The 11,056-nt window shown below is 39.6% G+C and overlaps 1 protein-coding gene across 10 annotated transcripts in view; it reads right to left on the bottom strand.

The window, feature by feature from the left end:
* ABI1 (abl interactor 1) overlaps positions 1–7,495 on the bottom strand; it is a 97,337-nt gene extending 89,842 nt beyond the window's left edge. For 7 of the 10 annotated variants that reach the window (XM_007113685.4, XM_007113681.4, XM_007113680.4 and 4 more), the window contains exon 1: positions 7,251–7,494. In XM_007113685.4, coding sequence (XP_007113747.1) covers positions 7,251–7,367 — 117 coding nt within the window. In that variant the 5' untranslated portion in view covers positions 7,368–7,494. Of the gene's footprint in view, positions 1–7,250 lie in introns of all 10 variants that reach the window. The other 3 variants (XM_024129684.3, XM_007113686.4, XM_007113684.4) reach the window with 2 other exon arrangements.
* Between the last annotated feature and the right edge of the window lie 3,561 nt (positions 7,496–11,056).

An 11,056-nucleotide genomic window follows, 5' to 3' on the forward strand; every position in this document is an offset into this window, starting at 1 on the left:
CACAAAAAAAAAAAAAAAAAAAAAAAAAAAAATATATATATATATATACTATAACTGAAATACTTTCTGCCTTATTATCAGCAATATGAGTTTACCAATTGTACAATATAAAGTTTAGATATATTCGTTAAAAGATGTATATGTGAGTGATATTACAAGGGACTTGTCCTGTCTAAGCTATATATATTTCTAAAAAGTTTAAAATTCGTGCAATTACCATATTTGATATTACTTTGGTAATGAGGGGGAAAATTAACTTTACATATAAAGTGGAAAATTAGGCTCCAAGCCTTAATTCACACTGAAGTTCTGAGTGTATGTTCATGCCTGAAATTCCTTCTTAACAATGGTAGAAATTCAAAATTATCTATGTGCAAAATTAGGTAATTATGTATTTCACAACAAAATACCACTATGAAGGACTCCTAGGTGTATATATGGAAAAGAACTGAAAACAGGCACTCAAATACTGTACATGAATATTCACAGCAGTACTATTCAGAACAGCCAAAAGGTAGAAACAACCCAAATGTCCATCAAAGGATGAATGAATAAACAAAATGTGGTGTAATATACATACACTAGAATATTACTAAGCCATAAAGAGGAATATAGTATTAATACATGTTACCAAGTGAATGAACCTTGAAAACATTACGCTTTATATAAGTGAAAGAGACACAAAAGGCCACATATTGTATAATTCCATTCATATAAAATATATAGAATAGGTAAATTCATAGAAACAAGGCAAACTGATGGATGCCAGGTGCCGGGGGGTTGGGATGGGGACAAACTACTTAACAGGTATGGGCTTTCCTGAGGAGTGATGAAAATGTTTTAGAATACATCGAGGCGGTGGTTGCAGAACACTGTAAATGTACTAAATACTACTGAACTGTATGCTTTAAAATGGTTGGTTTTATATTATACGACTTACAGCTCAATTTTTAAAATTCCATTATGAAGCATATAGTATAGCTATATTCTAATCAACCTATGGCAGGAATTACTAACAAAATTGTTTGTAAACTTAAAACACATTAACTATTTTAAAGCTCTCTACTCCTTATTGTCATAAATAAATCATAATAACATTCATTATCTTTTCCCCCACATATAGAAATTGTGCAATGGATTTAAATAAGCCTTTTATCTTTTAGAGATACATACTAAAATATTTATGGATGAAATGATACCTCAAAGATGGACTTTACAATAATGACAGACAGACAGGAGAGGATTACAGATGAAAGGAGACTGGCCATGAGCTGGTAATTGTTAAAGCTGGATGTTGAACACGTTGGGGTTCATTATGCCATTCTCTCCACATCTGAGTATATGAGTTTTTAATTACTGTGCTAAAAATTAGTAAAATAAGACTTTAAATGGTTTCCTTATACTTTAAGCTATACCTGAGATGGTACTACCAATATTCTTTAGTTGATATAAATCACAATTCCACAAACATTTGCTGAACTTGCTAAGCACAGATGCATATCTAAATTAGAATCTATTTGATAACAAATAAACATTATCTTCCTTAGGATGTTTTGTTTTTTTTGTTTGTTTGTTTTTTGGTTTTTGGTTTTTTTTGCGGTACGCGGGCCTCTCACTGTTGTGGCCTCTCCCGTTGCGGAGCACAGGCTCCAGACGCGCAGGCTCAGCAGCCGTGGCTCACGGGCCCAGCCGCTCCGCGGCATGTGGGATCTTCCCGGACCGGGGCACGAACCCGTGTTCCCTGCATCGGCAGGCGGACTCTCAACCACTGCGCTACCAGGGAAGCCCAGGATGTTTTGTTTTGCTTCCAGATTTTTTTCACAAATACTAGTTCACTACCAACTATTTCTCAGAAAATTTCATTTTGTAAAGGAAGAAAATTAGTAAATTAGTTAGTTAAGTGTACCTATTTGGGTTGACACAGAGTGGTAATACTAAAAAACTTCAAGTCTCCTTTCTATGGAATTAATGTTTACAGTTAAAATCATCAGGTTAGCTCTCTCCTTTAAAAACAAAATCCAGTAATTGCCATTTTCCAAAATCAGATAATTGCCATTTTCTCAATAACATATATTTTTTTAAATCCCTTATTTTTTAGGATGGTGTCTTATTAAATAAATATTAAGGTCTAAAAAGTTTGTAGCCCCAGGGTTTGACTATTATTCTTCAAAAGTCAAACCATAACTTCAGTAAAAATTACAATCAACACAAAAAGACATTAGAAAAAATATATAGCTCCCCCCAAATTCAAACTTTTTAAATGCTCCAAAATTAGCTTTCAACTATCACTTTTACCTTACTTTTCTTATCAACACGATTTTCATGGAATTACATCTACACAATCTCCTCTAATGTCTGACTCAAACTCTTGTCCCAATATTAGCACTCTTCTTCTCTGGCTAATACATTCTTGCCTATTAACTCACAAATTTCTAATTCCTAGGACATAATTTAACCGAAGATACAGTTATTCTAAATGGCCACAGAGGGACTTCCCTGGCTGTCCAGTGGTTAAGCTTCCACTGTAGGGGGGACCCCTGGTCAGGGAACTAAGATTCCCACATGCCTCACAGCACGGCCAATAAATAAATAAATGGTCATAGATCAGAATCCAAATTGCCCAAATACCTCTTTTCTACCTCAAGGAGTATTAGCATTCTTCAGCTATCAGAACCAACTGGAGAAAGTAGAAGCACATAAAGGAATTAGAAAAGTGTTCTTATCCTACGGGATTATTTCAACAATTTTCATTAAAAAAACCCTCTTCTAAAGATACAAACATACTAAAACTGAGGATCTAAACACACCAGAACTAGATCACAGTACCACACGTAAAGTTCTTATTATATTATAGTTACAAAAGGAAAAAAAGAGAGATGAATGGACTTTCACTAAGACCTAATATGCAAGGTCAGATTCTACCTGCTTGACAGCAGCATTAATGTTTAATTAATGTTATGACATGATATCGATCAATCTAACAATTAACTGAGGATTTTCCATAAAATTATCTAAAATCCCATTTTATTTTGTTTATTGAGATATGATTGACATATAACACCATATTAGTTTCAGGTGTACAATATAATAATTCACTATTTGTATATACAGCAAAATGGTCACCACAATAAGTCCAATTAACATTCATCACCACACAAATTAAAATTTTTTTTTCTTTTTCTTTCTTGTGGTGAGAACTTTTTAGATCTACTCTAGTAGCAATTATACAATACAGTATTATTAACTAGAGTTACCATGTTGTACATTACTAAAACCCTGTTTAATTCATTTAGATTTCCAACCTATATCTCTAATTTTGCTAGCCACTGTTTTACTCAAACTTCCAAGTGCAAGTAGATTTCTACCATTTCCAATCTGTCCTAATCTCCTCAAGCACTTTGACATCTTTACCTGAACATAGTTTGTGTGGAAGTCAGAACTACCCAAAATATTTCAAGACATTTTTTGTTTTGCTAACTTCTACTAATTCTTCTACAAATTTCCTTATCACAATTGCAAAGCTGATTCAGAACAGAAAAAAAAAAAAAGGCAAAGATGCACAAGAGAAGAAGAGGATCCACTTAGCTCAGTGAAAAACTAACCTATGATTTCTGTAATTCAATACTTCAAGTGCCAAAGCTACCATCTTTTGTGATCGGGCAAGTCCCCAAATTACAAACATACCTGTTCTTATATTACAACTTGGAACTCAGAGGAAACAATAGTAAAATAGTTGTTAGGTTCCCAGACATGACCCACAAGAGTCTATTCCATGACATTTCTGAACTAGTCTGAGTTCTAGACTCATTCGCATCTGGAGACAGTGCGATATGGAAAGAACATAGCCTTTGGAGCCTGTCAAGAGTTAGGGAGAAATCCTGACTGCCAATCCCTAACTGTATGATCAAACAAAAATTCATTTAACTTTTCCAAGTCCCAATTTCCTCATCTGGAAGAGAATACTGCCTATCACAGAGAGTTTTTGTAAGGATTAAAGGTAATACAAATCAACTAGCACAGACTGTGAAAGAGTAGGTACTCAATAAGTAGAAGCAAGTTACTCTTCCCTTTTCTATTACCCTCTTCACACATTCTTTTTATCCACTTAGGATGCAGAATCAGAAAATCTGGGTTTGATTCTAGGCACCATCTCATACAAGATATGGGACTTTAGCCTAGGTATTCAACGTCTCTGAACCTCAGATTCCTCATTTGTTAAAAAAAAAAAAGAAAGAAAAAAAAATCATAATTATTGTAATAATTGACATTAGTTTATAAACTGGAATAAACTGTACAGTACCAAAAATGTTAGCTTTTACTTAAAGTGCTCCCCCTCAAAAAATTATCTGCCTTCCAAGATCACATGGGTATAATGAGCAAATGAATATAAACTGACGTCATAGGTGGAGGAAATCAAGCTAAATTAAGTAGCTCACTTATGACATCCCCTTCATCTTCCCAGACTTTAGGATATACTTGTTAACCCAAACAAGGCCCTGTTGGCGGAATACCGGGGAAAAAATTAAAAAGTTAATTTGTGGGCTTCCCTGGTGGCGCAGTGGTCGAGAGTCCGCCTGCCGATGCAGCGGACACGGGTTCGTGCACCGGTCTGGGAAGATCCCACATGCCGCGGAGCGGCTGGGCCCGTGAGCCATGGCCGCTGAGCCTGCGAGTCCGGAGCCTGTGCTCCGCAACGGGAGAGGCCACAACAGTGAGAGGCCCGCGTACCGCAAAAAAAAAAAAAAATTACTCAGGCAATAATTTAACTCACCTTGGATATAAAAAAAATTCTCAAAACACAAGTGACCAATATACCTTCCCCAAGAGAAGGTATGTTTACATAGGGTGTTAGCCCTTATCCAATCGGTCACAGAAGGGATACAGAGAGATCTCAAAAGACATCTAAATGGATATTTCTAGTACTATTTGTTCCCTCTTCACAGCACCACAGCACATCACAAAATCAGCTACCACCACATCAACTTCCACCAAGTGCTCATCATCTTCTGAGCCTGTCAGAGCGTGACCTTGTCTGCGCCTCCTGGGAAGGGAGCTAGTGGCCAGCTTCATGCAGCCCAAAGTTTAAAAGCTATTACAGTGCTGTGTGTGAATTTCATTCTTTTCCCCCCTCAGTATTTCTAAATATCTCACTGGTGTCAAGTTTAGGACCACCAAAAAAACTTGGGGCCAGTGACAGTGGATCTTGACACCATGGTACTAACATGCTTAAAAGACTGCGTGAGAAATAACATGATTTATTTAATTAGGGATATAATGAAATTTTAAAGTGCTTCAAAATTACGGTGGCAAGAGGGGAAAAGAAAAGGGTCAGGGGAAAAAAAAACTTACAGCACACAACTACCTGAAAAAGAAATAGCCAACAGACAGGTTAAAACACGTTTGTATTGGCCAACACGTAGCAGTTACCACACCATATATTTGTCAGATTTCCCAACATGCAAAACGAAAAGAAGCCACCCTTTTATGAAGTGCCTATCTGCTGACTTCTACAAAGAAATGACTTTTCTAGAAAGGGGGCAATTTAACTTCCTGTGCTCTCCCTCTGACTTTCAAAATCTTTAAAACCTTCAGCAAACTGAGATTCACTTCAATTTTAAGGTTCTTCATGTGAAGTTGAATAAAACGTGTTTATTTTTAATATCGATAAACTACAGAAAACTTTTCTGCTTGAAAACTATATCCACATTTCTACTAGATTTTAGAATATTTTTTTAAAAGCTAAAGTTTGCAAAAACAAGTAATACAGTAGATGTGGCAGGCATTCAACAAGTTTATCAGTGGAATTCCTAAAGTAAAAGCTTGAAAAAATTTATGAGATGAACTCCTAGTAGTGCTACTGAAGATACAATGTTACTAATATGGAAATTGAGAAACATTCAAAATATTCTGAAAACAGTATCTCCTTCTAAAAATAGAGGAAAAGCATCTGCCAACACAGAAACCACTGGTTCTTAAAAATGATAATCACGTGGGATGCATTTCTATAAATACTTTAGTTCTGAACTGCAATAAGCCCAGCCTCTGAAAGCACGTTTTGGTCATGCCTTACCACTAACAAGCGAATTTTTGGTGCCATTACATTGATATAAAGGACTCTGCTACTTTTATTTGCTTCTACTGCAAACTGTTAGTTTATGCAGTTAAAGATCTACAAAACAAACTACCACACAACATAATTCACTTTCAATCATTAAATTAAAAGCAAACAACCAACCATCTGCCATAGATAAGGTCCCAAGAATTTTCTAATAAATTTAGAATGACATATTTGACGTTCTGGTTTTAGTTCGGGGATTCATTCTCTACATGTACTGTAAAGAGAGAAACCTCAGGAAAAAAGCAACCGGCGATTACACCATTCTATTTTAAGTTAAGTTACTTAAGAAGCCAGCAGTTCAAGAACTTTTGGGGAAGAGAGTGTATTGAAGCCATTTTTCCAAGCAGTTAAGGATAATTTGTGCTTTACACTAACGACCGCCCTAACAACCTCTAGAATATATTACAGTGGGGGCGGAAGTGAAAATGATGAGACAAGGGGGGAGCAAACCCGACTTGAAAACGGACAGGCAGGCAGATTTACAAACCTTCAATTAACGGAATTCAGAGATTTAACTTCTCTTCTACGCCCTCCCTCGCTCCCCACCCGCTTCCTCCTCTCCTCGGGGGAGGTCTGTGTGATGTGACTCACGACAAATTTTAAAAATAAATAAATAAATAAAAGACACACCCTCTGGGCTGAACTGACATACTCTCGCCCCCACCCATCCTCCCCCGACGCACCCCCCGCTTCTCCTCTAGCTCCTGCCGCTCCTCCCCGAGCCTCGTCCCGGCCCTCTGCTCTCCGCTCGCTCGCCCGGTCCGAGACCCTCGGCCGGCGGAGAGGAGGCGGGGGGCTCCGGGACGGAAGGCCGGCGGATGGAGAGCGGCCGGGGGGCAGCGCGGCTCGGGGGGCCGAGCCCGCGGGGAGGCGGACGGCAGGGGGGCGCCGGACCGCGGCGGCCGCGGCTCCGGGCTCCCTCGCCCCTTTTCTCTCTCCGCTTCTATGGGTTTCAACCACCACGGCCACTTCCTGTATTGCAGTCCGGCCACCCGCTCTCTCCCCGACTGGGGCTGGGGTTGGGGCTGCCGCTGAGGTTAGGCAGTTCCCCACCCCGCCCAGTGGGCTGGTCACTCGGGCGGCCGGCGGCGGGTCCTCGGCCCGGCCGGCAGCGCCCGCCCGCGCTCCTCACCTGTATGTAGTTGTTTTCACAGTAGTCCGCCACCCGGGTCAGATTCTGATAACTCTCTATCAGCGCCCTCTTGCCAGACGGGATCTCCTCCTCTAGTAACATCTGCAGCTCTGCCATTTTCCACCCCTCTGCATCGCTTCCTCTCGCGTTAAAGAGACAGAGGCTGCAAGGTCCGCGGAGGTTCCGAGCACCTCACAGCCCGGATACAAACCGCCTGCCCGCCCTCCCGCCTGGTATTGTGGGACGGCACCTCCTCCTCGCCCTCCTCACGCTCTCCACCCGCCTCCACCCACTTCTCGCAGCCTCCCCAAGCTCATTTTCTCGCGAGCCTTCCTGTCTTTCCCTCCCCCTTCCCGCAACCACGGGATTTTTTTTTTTTCCCCTTTGGCATGGCCTTCTGGGAATTGTAGTCTCTCGCTGGCTCGGCCGCCCATCGAAGGCGCATGCGTCCAGGGAACCTCAGAAAAAGACCCGGGAGGAGAGCAATTAAAGAACTTGGAACGAGGGTGGTGGTTTAAATCCCGAGTTTCTTGACAGCTCCGGAAGATGGCGCCACAGGGTGATTCTAGAGAATGAAACCGGTTCCCCGAGAAGGCTGTGAAGCTTGGCAGAACTCGGATAACTAGGAAACGCCCTTGAATCAAATACCCATCTGATAAGGATTTAAAAGGACTAGAGTATGGAAAACTCCAAATCTTTACTTCTTCCATCTTCTTAAAGATAACGCGACTCAGGCTTTACTTTCTAAACTTCTGCAGGCTTTACTTTCTAAACTTCCTCAATTCACTTAAAATTTGGGCAACCCTTGATATTAACAGCTCTATACCAAGCAATGTACTCAACATTGGGGGTACAAGTTGAGTAAGGATACTCTGTACACTTACAGACCCACGATTTTAAAACAAACACATATATATAATCTATAAAAAATATTTCCTATGTTGTACACCTGAAACTGGAGTCCTCTTAAAACCATGGTCCCTTACTGAGTTTATGATTAATCTCTATCCAAAACTTTATTCATTTCTTTCTCCCCTCTGACCTCAATCCTGTGCTAACACTAATCAACCAACGTCAGATGACTATAGTTACTGCTGTCAATAACGTCGTTAATGAACTAAAATCGCTGTTACAGGTATCATCATTAAGGTACAAACTCAGGAAGTTTCTCCAGGGCAAGGTGAGCTCACAGACCACAGACCGTGGACCATGGACCACCTGGCCAGAGAATCATAAACTGGAGACATTCTGACTCCCGAAACCACGATTAAGAAATGTCACACGTCAACGATTAATCCCAGTTTCTTTGTTCCTCACCTTTAAAACACCCGTAACTCAAAGACCAAGATGGAGTGGGTCTGAGGCTTGTCTCTCACTCACTTGGCTTGGCGCTCTGCAATAAACCCTTACTCTGCTGCAAACTCCCGCAGTCAGAGTTTGGCTTTCTGAGCCATGAGCACACAAGCGCTTTGCTTGGTTACAAAACTAAGATAATACTGTAAATCAACTATACTTCCATTAATTTTTTTTTAATTTTTAAAAATAAAACCAAACAATTTTTAGTACTATCGCGTCCTAATCTCTTATTCTTTGACTCTTTGTGTGTATCTCCCTACATTTTTGAAGTTTTGTACAGGTTGTTCTCTACATCGTGTAAAATCACTGTGCTTTTTAAAAAATCATCAACTGCTTTGTAATAGTCTAAAACATCCTATATTTCAAGCTTTTTATTTCAAGAGAAACATTAAATGCTTTTGATATAATGGACTATGAAAAGTATTGTCCAAAGGCTGAAAGGAAACTAATTTAAAGATCATTTAAAAGTCCATATTTTCATCTCTCCATGAAGTCATTTAGAATCACAATAACTATAAAAATAATAACATGAAAACCAAATGTTTAAAAATTTACCCATGAATAGGTATTTATTGGATATTGCCTTTACTAGGGGCCATATGATGTTCAGCCTCTACAAGGAAAAATTTATATCTTCTCCTACCTGAAAGAGATAACTACACCCAGTCACCAGATTCTTTTTTTTTTTTTTTTTTTTTGACTTTGTTTTTAGGGCAGTTTTAGGTTCACGGCAAAATTGAGAGGAAGGTACAGAGATTTCTCCATCTACTTCCTCCCCCTATGCATGTGTAATCTCCCCTACTATCAATATTCCTGACCATACTGGTATGTTTGCTATAATTGATGAACCTACATTGACACATTATAATCACCCAAAGTCCATAGTTTACCTTATGGTTCAGTGTTGGTGTTGCACATTCTGTGGGTTTGGACAAATGGGTAATGACATGTATCCACCATTATGATATCATCCAGAGTATTTTCACTGCTTTAAAAATCCACTTCGCTTTGTCTGTTCATCTCACAATTCTCAACCCCTGGCAAAGCGGCTGGGCCCGTGAGCCATGGCCGTTGAGCCTGCGCATCCGGAGCCTGTGCTCCGCAAAGGGAGAGGCCACAACAGTGAGAGGCCCGCATACAGTGCAAAAAAAAAAAAAAAAAAAAGATTTAATAGAATAAAACTTAGCTAAAGTAAAGGACCTGAATTTCTATATCAAAACAGCTTACTCTGTACAATCTTAATTAAAATCCTAACAGGTTTTTTGTAAAAATTGACAAGGTGATTCTAAAATTTATCTGAATGCAAAGGCCCTAGTACAACCAAGGCAACAGAAAAATGAAGTTAGAGGACATACACTACCAAATTTCAAGATTTACTAAAAAGCTACAGAAATTAGGACAAAGTGGACTTGGTGAAGAACATACAAATAGTTCTTTGGAACAGACACTAATATATGCAGAAACTTATTTTATGACAAAAGTGCCAATGAAATTCAATGGGAGAAAGGATTCTTTTTTCCCAATAAATGTGCTGGAGCCACTGGACATTTGTTTTTTTCATATGAACATTGAATCTACATCACCCAATACTCCAAAATTTATTCAGGATATATCACGGTTCCAAATGTAAAAGGTAAAGCAATAACGCTTCTTCAAGAAAGCATAGAGTAACTGCACAAGCTTGGGGTAGGCAAAGATTTCTTAACCAGGATACAATAAGCACTAACAAAAAAAGAAAAAAAAAGATAAGTTGCTTTTTTTTAGGGTTTTTGGTTTTGTGTATAAACTGCTTTTTAATAAAATGAAAAACTAAGCCATTGTATTCATTTCCTATTGGTGCTGTAAAAAATTACAACAAATTTAGTGACTTAACACGAATTTATTATCTTACAGCTCTGGAGATCAGAGATCTCACTTGTTTAAAATTAAAATGTCAGTAGGGCTTTGTTCCTTCCGGAGACTCTAGAGGAGAACGCATTACCTTGCCTTTCTTTTCCAGCTCCTAGAGGCTACCTGCATCCCTTCACTATGGCCACTTCTTCCATCTTCAGGTCAACAGCACAGCATCCTCAGATATCTCTCTCACTCTGCTTCTGTCATCACAACTTCTTCTTTCTGACTCTGACGATCAACCTCCCTCTTATAAGGATCCTGTGACTACATACATCCCACCTAGATAATCCAAGAAAATCTCCCCATTTCGAGATTCTTAACTTGATTACATCTGCAAAGTTCCTTTTGCCATGTAAGGTAATATACTCACAGTTTGCTGGGATTAGGACATGGACATCTTTTTTTTTTTTTTTTTTTGCATTACGCGGGCCTCTCACTGTTGTGGCCTCTCCCGCTGCGGAACACAGGCTCCGGACGCGCAGGCTCAGCGGCCATGGCTCACGGGCCCAGCCGCTCCGCGGCACGTGGGATCTTCCCGGACCGGGGCACGAACCCAC

The sequence above is a fragment of the Physeter macrocephalus genome, chromosome 11, assembly GCF_002837175.3.
Source record: "Physeter macrocephalus isolate SW-GA chromosome 11, ASM283717v5, whole genome shotgun sequence".
NCBI lineage: Eukaryota > Metazoa > Chordata > Mammalia > Artiodactyla > Physeteridae > Physeter > Physeter macrocephalus.